Source organism: Condylura cristata, unplaced genomic scaffold, assembly GCF_000260355.1.
Source record: "Condylura cristata isolate star-nosed mole 26May11 unplaced genomic scaffold, ConCri1.0 scaffold00018, whole genome shotgun sequence".
NCBI lineage: Eukaryota > Metazoa > Chordata > Mammalia > Eulipotyphla > Talpidae > Condylura > Condylura cristata.
In genome coordinates this window covers 21,287,029-21,299,167 of record NW_004567119.1, presented here as the reverse complement: position 1 = coordinate 21,299,167, position 12,139 = coordinate 21,287,029, and the positions used below count along the sequence as shown (strand labels likewise).

The 12,139-nt window shown below is 44.2% G+C and overlaps 1 protein-coding gene across 2 annotated transcripts in view; it reads right to left on the bottom strand.

The window, feature by feature from the left end:
- Nucleotides 1–12,139, bottom strand: part of PEBP4 (phosphatidylethanolamine-binding protein 4) — a 222,571-nt gene that overhangs the window by 86,456 nt on the left and 123,976 nt on the right. For both annotated transcript variants that reach the window (XM_012726905.1, XM_012726906.1), the window contains exon 4: nucleotides 4,510–4,608. In XM_012726905.1, the coding sequence (XP_012582359.1) occupies nucleotides 4,510–4,608 (99 nt within the window). The remainder of the gene's footprint in view (nucleotides 1–4,509; nucleotides 4,609–12,139) is intronic.

Genomic DNA, 12,139 nt, shown 5'->3' with positions numbered 1-12,139 from the left:
ATAAAAACTGTTTATTCTTCTTCTGTTTATTATCACTAGCTGGCTTCTGGGCATATCGAAAATTGGACTATATATTATATATACATTTCTGCAGGAGCTACTGCTCGATTGATTAGGAACAAGGCTAAATTTGCCACTTTCTATAGTGCCTCTCTCTAGGGAGGCTTCTCCTCTTTGCAAGTGTAATTTCCTTTTTCCTGTCTCAACCCCAGAAAGTAAGGATTTGTGTCAATTTTACCGACAAGCTGCTGTAGTCCCTGTGAGGTCAAGTCACTCGCCTGAGAACACGCAGCGGTGGGACTGACAAGTGCTGGCCACGTACTGAAAGGCAGGGGGCCACTATCCTGGCTCTGTTTATGGGGCTCCCCATTTATCTCATTCACCTCACACACGTAGAGGGCCTTTAAAAATGCTCATTATGGAAAAATTCAACCCTATAGAAAAGTAGACAGAATAATGAAACCCTTAGAGGTCCTTTTAATTCAACCCAGAATTGGTTGCGTTTACAGCTGCCAAAGGTTGAGGGCACTGAATGAAAGGGAAACATGAACTTGCCATTTCCTTTTCTTTCTTAAAACAAAAAAGATATTCAGGGCAAATTTTAGAATCATTGACGGTTTCTAGGAAGATTTTCTTTTTTGGAAGAAAAAAGGTACTCTTGTCTCCTTAATTGTTCTTAGTGTTCTTTGTCACCAATCATGAGATTCTTTGTGGAAAGTATTAATATACCATCTCCCCGTGTTCAATATTCCCATTAACAATAAAAAGTCTAATGAAAATAGCTGCATGAAAAGCCCCGAGCACTAATTTCAGAGACAAATAGAAGATGAACCAATAAATGTTTCTTCTGAAATGAATGATGCAAATTAATTGATACCTTAATTAGGCTTGGGTGTGAACAGTATTAGTTAGATTGAATCAGAACTGAAAAGCATCTTAAAGGAAATGCTGAGGTCACACCCGGCGGGCAGAGAAATGCTATGTGTCAGTGCTGTGCACAGTCTCTCTTGCTAGATGAGACATTTTCAAAGAGGAAGCAGAGAACAGTGTGCTTTATGTATCAGTTCCTGCCTACCCTAGTCAGGCCAGTTTGGGGTCTGAAGACTGGTTCTGTCCCTGAGCTAAAGGGAACCCATGGGTGGAGGAAGTTCCTTGTGAGAGGGGCCCTGGTACCCCTGACATCCCACCTCTGTGCTTCACCCATGCTAGGCAGTTCCCAGCCAGTAATGATGTCAACCAGAGAGACTACCTAGAGCTTATATGTGTTCTGGATAATGCTCCAAGCTCTTTACTTAAAATAGCTCATCCAAGCTTTGCAAAACTGTGTGAGGTAGGGACTACTGGTGTTGAGGTGCAATGGAGCAAGTCCATGCCCAAGATCACATAGCTGATAATGGTGGCTTCAGATTCAAACCAGAGCAATATAGCTCCAAGGTCCTTGTTCTTAACCACTGTGCTATATAGGCCATAATGAGTGCTCCCTGATTGTTGAATTCACTGAGCAAAGGGTACCAAGAATACTCGTCCTAGTCCCCAGTTTTTAATCTAAGAACCGGAGTTCACTGCTACTCTATACCAGAACCCGTCAGTCTTCTTTGGGAGGTGGTGGGTGGGGAGTGAAGGGGAAGCTGCAGACATTTCTGCATTCCTGAGAACTGGCTACTGTCTTGTTTCAATCTGGGCAGACAGTCTAAAAACGTCCTTATTGAAGGCCCCCCACCCATGACCACGGCCCCGCCCACCACCCAGTTAGGCCTAAGCCTCTCTGCTAAGCCTACTATTACTGCACTGAGTGTGCCTCTGTGGTTACTGTGAACTGCAGGGGTCATTCACATGGTGCTTTAATGGCCCACTTGCTTCTGAGGCCACTTACTACTGAAGGTAAGGACAGTTTGGAAGGTTTACTTTTATGGGGTTCTAAATGCTTACCAGGGGCCCATACTGAAGATCAACTCTATAGCCCATTCAGTGACAGACAGCATCATGCAGCCCTATAGGCCTCGTCCCACAACTAGAAGATGGGGGTGGTGCCTAGTTCACAAGTGACTGTGAGGGCTGGGAGGAAGCTTCAAAAGTGACTTTCGCTTGAAAGTGGGCCCACAATTGGGGACAGTGACAACGACCAAGGCATTCTGACACTGACTCTGGTCTTCCTCCAAGCTTCATTCTCCTGCCTGGGTGCTAAAGGCAGATGTCACTTTCCCTCCAGACTGAGGGACAAGTACTATGGGTGGGTGGTGCCTGGGGGCCTGGCCTTTGGAAAAGTCTGATCCGAACACGCCACCCCGTTTGCGCCCCACTCAGCGGCAGCTGACGCGGCACAAAGGAAGTGCCTCTAGGTTAGCTCAGAGCCCTCGCTTTCTTTGGCTGAGGTCCAGAACCTGAGATCCAAATGGATCTGGTTTATACTACTTTTGGGGCTGGTGGAATTTGGGCTGGCAAGCAGGCCAAGTGGACATGACTGAGGAGAGCTGCTGCTTCCTGCTGGACCTTGGATCAGGGAAAGTGGGTGAAAATGTGACTGAAACCCAAGCCTCCTCCGGCCTGAGCACCGGGCAGGTGGCCCTGGTAAGCTCTGCGGCTTAGCAGCCTTGCCTGCCAGCTGCAACCTGCACCTGCTGTGCACCTGAGCTGGCTACTGAGGCTGATCCGGTGGGTCAAACCACAGACTAGTGCAAGACAATTGTCTCAAGTGGGTAGTGGGATGAGGACAATGGTGAGGTGGGGGCATCTCTGACATGGAAGTACCCTCATGACTCCAAGGCCCTCTGGACTCTAAAATCATTCCATCTACAACTGCTTTTGAACTTGCCTCAGAATCGCTTTGTAGACCCTCTCACAGAGTCATGGGGGAGGAGAGGGAGAGAATGAAGGGGAGAGGGCCACTGTAGACATGATGTCCAGAGCAATACTCCTTTCTGAGAGTTTCACCCCCTTGTAACCACTGGGGAGTCCCAAACACAGAAAATGGCAATGCTCTAGATTGGGGCAGAATCTGATATCCCCCTCCTGATGGCACGAAGCCCCCAACTTTGTCCCTCTGAGTGTTTATGGTGTTTCCAAGACTTCACCAGACTGGCAAGTACTTGGCCAGAGAAGGATGTTGGGTCACCCTCCGTCTGACTCAGGCACACCCCAAGAAACTGCTGCTAGGGGTGGGGTCTCCTCTGAGGGAGCCCCTTCCAAGAACAGCTCCAGGGCTGCTTCTAAGGACAGGCTGTCCACCTGAGCATCCTATGGAGGCCTAGAGTCACTGTTGCCAGGGTAACTCCTCCCACCCCGCCAGCTGAGCCCTGCCTGCTCCGGTGAGTCAATAGCTAGTTCAGACTGATAGCCCTTCCTCTGCCCAGGGCTCTAGAAGGAAAAGCCCAGACTCCTTCTTTCTGTGAAATTTGGTTTCCCAAAGTACTCTCAGTGTGCTTACTCACTGGATCATCGCGACACCATATTGAGAAGGACATGTGGCTCCCACCTTACTGAGAAAGGTGAGCTGCTAGAGGGGCTCCAAGCCACTTCAAGAGGTCATCACTGAGGTGGGGGTAACCAAGCGAAATCCCCATCTTTGTCTAATTCTGGGCTGCCACTAGCTCCTGGGTTGACACCTTTGTGCACGCTATGCAAGGTTATGCAGATTTTTGTGCACCAGTGTGCGAATTCCTGAAGCTAATGGGGATTTTCCCAAAGAGCAGTGCCAGGTGCTCATGAACAAAGGATTCACTAGCAAATGAGATTCGAAAATAAGTGCATATTGTATGGTGCCTATTAAGATATTAAAAGCTCTGAAAAGCTCTTTGGTGAGAAATGCATTCATTCACCTTAACCCAGAGCTTCTGAAACCTGTCTAGTCTTGGAGCTATTTCTCCCCTGCACCCCCCCCCCCACACCACATGATGTTACTAACTCTACCAGATCTGTGTCTCTCAGACTTGCTCTGGAAAGGGTCAGCCAGGTTTTTTACAGTTAAGGTGATGACAAAGGAACAGAGATGAGAGGCCATTTGTCTCTGTACAAAGAAACAGAAATTGCTATGCCTCCTCCATGCGCCTCTGTCCTCAGGAGGAGCAGCTCCTGTGAGAGGCTCCCTGTTCAGCTCTGCCCTCGGGGCTACACAGAACCACTCCAGCGCTCCTCAAACCCAGGCCTGTGGGCAATGGTGCTGAGAACGGTCAAATTTTCAGAGATCTTGGGAGTGAATCGTTAAATTATCAGTAGCTTGAAGTTGGCTATGGTGGGCATGTTTACACCCACAAACTCTCCAAAGCAGGTTCTGTCCGAAGGGCTTCTCCCCCTCCCCAAGGCTGAAATTGTGAGCATGTCGGCAGGAGGCACCACTGATTCTGAGACAATTTTTAAAATTGTTAGAAAACTTGAAGGGGCCATGACAGCGGGGTGACCAGATATCAATCCATCATCAGAGTCTCCAACCCTCCTGATGAGAGCTGAGAACTGCACGAATAATAGTCTGTAGCAACAATCCCAAATAAACAGAAGTGTCTCTAGGCTGCTTACCTTGATGTCAGTCACTAGCCAGTGTCTCCAGAATCGGTATTTGGGAGAAGACCTGCTAGGGGCATCTGGATCCACCATCACCAGAATGTAGCTTGCACCCTGTAACACATTTATCCAAAAGAAATGTAGCATTATGGCTGGAATTTAGATAGGAAAACTACATAAGGCACAAAAAATCCTTTAACCTCATTCTTGCCAGAGGTGGCTGGCCAGCCCCTACATATGGCTCCCTACCCAGTTCATCAGCACATCCTATTGAATGTTCTCATGACTTTCCTCTCTTATCACGTCTTTAATCTCAGAGAAATGAAGTATTTTAAGTCATCAGCTTAATAGCTTGGCTTCCCCTTTATAAAGGAAAAATAAGCCAAACCAGCATATTTACAATGCACCTGGAAGTCCCTAGCAGGCTGGACTTTTGCTCTGTAGAAGCTCAGGTATAGTGGAGTGAGTTATCCATCAGTTCAATAAACACAGGAGAGCTAACTCTGTCAAGAACTGTACCAATTGCACAGAATATTGGGATCTTGTCTTCCCTTAAACTGGCATTCACTGAATATCTACTTTGTTCTCAGTGCTGGGAATCTAATAGAGAAAAAGACAGTGTGAGCCATACTTTCGGGAAGCTTCCATGCTAGGTAAGAGACACGATAATAAGGAGAAGTCACATTGTGATTAATCTATGATTAACATAAAATAGGGTGGGGCGAGCAGGTGTAAGCATTCCAAGAAGAGAAAGCAGCCGCTACACAAAGGTCTTTAGGTGGGATGATATTAGAGTTTGAGGAGCCTACAGCCTGTTATGCGGTTGAGGGCCAAGTGAAGGAGAGAGAGGCAGGGTTGGAGACGTGGGTGGGACAGGCTCACAGGAGATTTTTAGGCCTGGGTGAGGAGTGGGGTTTTATCCTAAGAGTAGTACAGAACCCCTGGAAGAAGAAAGGCAAGAGGCTACCGCAGTAGAGGAATAGTGGAGGATGGTGGCATCTTGGACCAGAAAGTAGTGATGGACAAAGAAACAAGTAGATGGATTAGGAAAATATTTAAAGATAGGACCAATGGGACTTGTGGACTAGAGAGAGTGGGCCAAAAAGTTAGGAGGAAGGAAGATCAGGGAGTCTGGCATGAGGGCACCAAGAGGAAAGGAAGGAAAGAAGATGGGGTCAGATTAATAGAGTCTTCAAGGGAAAGGACCACAAATGTGTTGGCTTTGACAACAGAGGGAATCACCAGCAACCTCCTTAGAGAGAAAAAAATTTTATCACTGAAAGTTAAACTCCAAAAGAAATAATGAAGTTAGACACATATTAGACACTAGAAGAAATTAAATCAAAAAATTTAAAGATAAACCTAAGGAAATTTCCAAGCACTCAGAAAAAAAGTGATGGAAACATTGGGGAGAAATAGGTTCATATCCTAAAAAGGTCTCTGTGTATACACATGTCTGCGTGCATATGTGCAATCCCAATAAAATCTCAGAAAAAACTCTTAACACATCTAAGAATTGGTTCTATAACTAGTTAAGAAAATGAAAGAAACTATAACTACTGGAAATGGAGAAATAAAACTATCTATCCTTTCTCTGTCTTTTCATTAATTCTTTTTTGCAAATGACATGATTGCCTACATGTGAAATCCAAATGAATCAGTTGGAAACAACTAGTCAGTGAGAAAGTGAGTTGTTACAAAGTGCACACAAAATCAAATGACTTCCTACAGATTAATAGTCCCATATGTAATTGTAACTTAAAGTAGCAAATATCAGTGAATAAACTTAATGAGAAATGTAAGACTTGTATAAAAAAAATTACTGATCTACATAAAAAGAAAACTCAAATAAGATGGGTGTTTTTGGAACTTCATGGTATGATTTTAAAACTCAGAATAAAGCAAGAAAATTAGCCAAGTCAATACTGATAAAGATAAACGAGAGGGATAGTTTTGATTTTATAGATATTGACATATAAAACGACAATAATTAGAATATGTGGTCTTGATTTAAGAATAACTAAGGAAAGGAAACAAAATAGAAAAACTAGAATGAAACCAATATTCCTAATATGGGTGTTATTTACTATGTGGTAAAAGTATCATTAAATATATGATTTTTAATGTATGTTAGTTACTTCAAATTAGAGGAGAAATGATAGATTAACTTTATCAGTGTTATTAACAACTGACTCACCACATAGAATAAATTTCAATCACTATTTCTTTCATACATCAAAAATACATATTCAAATGTGAAAAATTTTAAAAGAACTTTAAAAGTTCATTTAATAATGTTATAGTAAATTTACATATCAGAATACTCTGTTAGAGTGAAAGCTTTATGTTTTAATATAGGAAAATATCCACAAGCAAGTTGCAGAATAGCATATGATATCATTTAAAATGTGCAGTAAAGCTTTATATATCTAACTATATATATATTTATAGACATATTTGCATATGCATAGAAAATGTCTGGAAAAGTACTTACCAAACTGTTAACAGTAAATGGCATGAAGGAAAAGATTGATATATTTAACTAGGTTTAATTTTGAATCTCTTACATGACCAAAAAGAAAAGCAAAATAAAATTGAAAGACTCTAAGCTGGGAGCAAATATTTACAAGATCTATAACAAAGAATTAATATCCATAATATGTAAAGTGCTTTTTAAATCAATAAGTTAAAGAGTAATAATCCAGTGGAAAAATAGACAAATGATACAAATGGATATGCATAAACTACAAAACACAAATCATCAATAAACATGAACAAACGTTCAATTTCACTAATAACTGAATATATATTAAATAAGTATAAAATCCCACTTTTGCCTATAAAGTTGACATATATATATATTTTGTGGTTAGCCCCAGAATTTTTAAGGTATATAGAAACAGTGGGTAAGTTATATAATATATGTATCTCATTTTCTTTGAACTGAAGAAGACCCAAATCTTATACATATCTATAACCCTTATTGGAAAGGCGACTAGGAAAATGGAACTGAAATGTTGACTGATTTTCTCTAAATGATAGGATAACTTTGAATTCTTTCCTTCGTTGTGCCTTCCTGCATTCTCCAAAGTTTCTGCATTAAATGCATTGCTTTTATATTTGGGAAAAAACTGTACTTAAACAAAACAATCCACTGTCAGACTCCCCAGAACTCTTATTCCCCTGGTCAAACAATACCCAGGGGAATTCCTCTAGGTTGTGAGTGGCCTTATCACTGTCCCTCCCTGACCCTGATTGTAACTAGACTTTGTGGGTGAGTGCTTGGTGTACAGTATTCTCTGAGGTGATTACATCATGAGGTTTCCCTTATTGCCCCTCCCACTAAGCAACCCCGTGCCTCTTCCAAAATCCGGCAGGAAAGAAAGGCACCTTCTCTCCCCGTGCAGTCTGGGAGCTGGTTCCTGGTCCTTTCAAAGACTCTGATTGCCAGCAGAACTTCCCTCTTAAATATTTGCCAGAGGTGGGAGGAAGTTTTCACCAGATTAACTGAGAAAACAGAGCACAGGGACTTTGGCGAACAACCAGCACAGGCCCCCAGTTACCACATCGTCACATCTCCAGCAATCGCTCTAACTCAACAGTTACCTCCTGAAACTTGTCATTCCTTCACACTGCTCCTCCTACCAAATCACTGATTTTGGTCCCAGCCTCCTTTCTACCCAGCTATTTCTTCAACCATGCCTACCAGGACTAGCTTTTGACCTCAAGAGGACCTCTGGAGCCAGGGATGACTGACTTTTCTCTCAGCACCCTCCTTCTTCATTAGAGTCCCAAACTGCCAGAATCTAAATTCCTTTGTCCCTCTATCATTTAAACATAAATCCCTGAACAAAACCCCAAACTTGGGTAAACCTAACTTTCCTTTACTTATTTGTGACCTTAGAATCCAGGAGAGAGCCATACCCCAGAGAAGAGTGGCTTCCCCACACAGACCTGGTCTCCAGGCACATTATAGGCTCTGATGCTGCTCTGCATTCATCTTGATCTCCCGCTTTCAGTAATGGTTTCCCAAGATTTCAAACTGTCTTCAATAGTGAAACCTCCACTACCCATCTATTTTCTTTTGGCAGACAACTTTCTCAGTGATAACTGCTCCCAGAAAACTGAAGCCATCATATGACAAGTTCTTCAAGATCTGTCTCAAAACCTGCAAACATCAGAAGCTACAATACTTTTGTCTTTAAAATATGTCTTCCTACGTGGAATCAACCCAAATGCCCAAAAGTAGATGACTGGATTAAAAAGATGTGGTACGTATACACAATGGAATATTACTCAGCAATCAAAAAAGATAAACTCATGCCTTTTGCAGCAACATGAATGGAGCTGAAAGGGATCATGCTGAGTGAAATATGCCAGAAAGAGAAAGAAAAATACTGGATGGTTTTACTCATAGCAGGAGCATAAAGAACTGGGGAGGTGGGGAATAATAGACCAGAGACATTTTACAGGGGTCCAGTGGGGGATGGGATCAAAAACGGTGGGGGGAGAAAAGTGCACTGGACTATGGTGAGGGCACACAGGTGATATGGTGATGGGAAGCCCACAGGGACTACAACTGAGATGGAAAAAGGCACAAAATGATGTAAAAATAAACTATTATATTATTAATTTTTAAAAATATGTCTTCCTTGGCTCCACAGCCCCCTAGCCATTCACCTGCCCCTGCTGCCTCTCCATTCCAAGAGTGGTGGTTCCTGTAGGCCTGTGCAACCCTCCGTGGTAGAGATTGAGAGGGCAGGGCATCTTCCCAACACAGAGGCGCCCTCTAGAGTCTCTGAGGTCCTCTATTTTCCCTTGTTTGGGGTAACTTTGTATGTATCTACTCCAGAGAGGAAAGTGGTGTTTCTTTGAATAGAATATAACAGACAGTAGAGAGTCATAGAAGTTCTGAGAAGGTGAGGTGTGAATTAATCATGTCTTGTTTTCTATATTTTCTTCAGCTTTGACATCTGGGGTCTTGCTGACTCCAGAGAGGCTGCTCCTCCCAGGATCAGTCAGTTCCTGGTGATGGTGCACATTTCTTGAGAATGGACTCTTCAAGTGCGCACCTACCTACCAATCTAGAGCCTACCCCCTCTTCAGCAATTTAGTGGGGACCCCCAACCCATAGCCAGGTATAGACAATGAAGGGAAGCTCCTATTCTTAGAATCCACTGGAATTATTCAAACTAGCCCATCCAAATTTGTTCACCCCGTTTATCCTTCATCATCCACTCCTTTCCTCAACAACCACAATGAAGACCCTCACTCATGCTTTCCCCTCACTCCTACCTCCTCACCCACTCGGGCCACCCTGTGTGGCCCAGTGACTCCTGTTTCTTGGGAGCTGTGCATGTAAACTTGTTTCTTCATGGCCATCACTTCCATCTTTTGCTCTTACCATGACAGATTAAATCAAATCCTAGGTACACTTTAAAACAGGCACTTGACTCCTCAGGACTCAGATATCCATGACGCCCACTTGGAGACAACAGGACACTGGGCAGTCTGTACCTTTCCACTGCTCTTTCTCAGACAGGATTTGGGATGTGGCTTGTGCCCACAAGGCTCCCTTTTCCTTGGGTGGGTGATGGAGCTGAACTGGCCAGCCACTCATGTTGAGTGGAAGGCTGTTTCCTCACCTCTACCTGAACATTAGATCACCACAGAAGCTTTACAAAGCTACCAAGCTGGGCCTTTGATTTAGGGGGCCTGCAGGCAGGTCCAGGCATTCTGTTGTGTGCCACTAGAACTAGTGGCAAGAGCTACAATCCTCACTTCTGGACTTCCCCAAAGTCCCTGCCATGTCTACCACTGGCTAAAACCGGGGTGTCGTTCCTCCTGTTTAGGGCACTCTCAGAGAAGGCCGAACACACTATATCAAGAGGGCAGACAGCCCCCTGGCAACTTCCTCCAACTCCACTGAGGTCCACTGTGCCTGGGGTTCTGAAGATCGGGGGGACTTGAGCACCAAATTGAGAAGAAGCTGAAGTCACAAACATAAGTCGCCCTCCACTCCCACTATTCATTATGATGTTGGTTGGAATACAAATTTAGCCTATAGTGGGCTGGCTGTGTTTGAACCTCCCCCACAAAGTTCTGTATGGGAAATCTAGTTAAGAGCCTTCTTCCTGGGGGAGGCTGAGTGTAACAGCTGTTCCTCACCAGGACTGATGGTCCCACGAGGATGCTGTCCGGGTGTTGTCCCTCGAGCCTAAAGTCTTTCATCCCTAAGGACCGACTCATGTTTCAGGCGGACATCCAGAACAGCCTTTCTCTCCACAGCTGCTGCAGAGACACTCCCTGGGCTGTGTGGACAGAGGCACCTCAACTGAGGAACTCATGTCGTCTTTGACACATTTGGGAAGAGACGTTGCACCATCCACTGTGGACCATCCTTCCTTGCCCTCCTTTGTTATAAAGGCTGAAAGGAGCGAGACTGAACCTCTCAGCCTTTCTGGCACCAAGGGTAGATAATGTTCTGGCCAACAATAGATATAAGAAAGGGGATATATATGTATATATAAGAATACATATAAGAAAGGGGATTTCTTGCTGAATAAAAGCAGAGGTCCACAAGGAAAAGACCACGGCTGATTTTTGTTTCTTTGCCCATTCCTCTTCTTGCCTGGACTGGGGATGTGGCAGTGGAGAGGCAGCAGTCATTCTGTGACCAAGAGGGTGCAAGCAGGAGATTGAACGCCTCTGCACTAAGGATGGTGAAGCAGGAAGATGGAAAGAATGGGGGGCCCTTGAGCTGCAAATTTGCCCAGCATTACCAGCTCCTAGATTTGTTATAGCAAACAAGCCCCGGAGGTTCCGGTGGTAGGAATTTTTCTTCCTTGCACCCAAACACATTCCTATCCGACACATCCACTTTCTATGCTTGTTTTGACAAGTGTCAGGGGCTGATTTTCAGGAAGATGTTCTAAAATTGTGAACAGATTACTCAAGTGAATGATAGAGGAGCTGGGTTCCAGCCCAGTTGCTCCTTGTATAGGCTGTGTGTAGGGAGCAAGCTATTTACTCTCAACAAGGTGCATTGACTGATCTGCAAGGTAGCAGTAGTATGTGTCTCACACAACAGTTATTCTAAAAACAAAATGAGTTTAAAATGTGAAAGCATTTCTCATACTGTGAAACAACGTCAATGGGTCAAGTCTTGTTATTGTGAACAAATGACCTCATATTCATTCCCAGTGGTCTCTGCATGGTCAGAAGCCTTGCTCCAAGCAGTATGCACCCAGCTGTCTGGAGCCAGAGAGACTGAACCCAGGATATTGGTGCATGAGAGATGGTAAACTGCACCCAGAGCTTTCTCTTCTCCACCCCATGTTCCTAGGGGGCTAACTTCTCCTGGGAATGGGACTTATCATAGAACCCCAGAACTCATGGGAAAATAGGAGCCACATCTCCTTTAGAGCAAACGTCCCCCAGCAATTGTCCATCATCTCCACGGTGCTCCCAGTCAGGGGTGTCCCTTGCAGCTCATTGCAAGTGCCACTCTGATTGGCAGAAGGCTACGTTTCATGGAGCCAGAAACTCTCCTTAAAATTCACTCTTGTAGGAACTAATCAAAACCATCCACCAGTTTAGCAAGGTAGCAGGCTATAAAATCAACACACAAAAGTCAGAGGCTTTC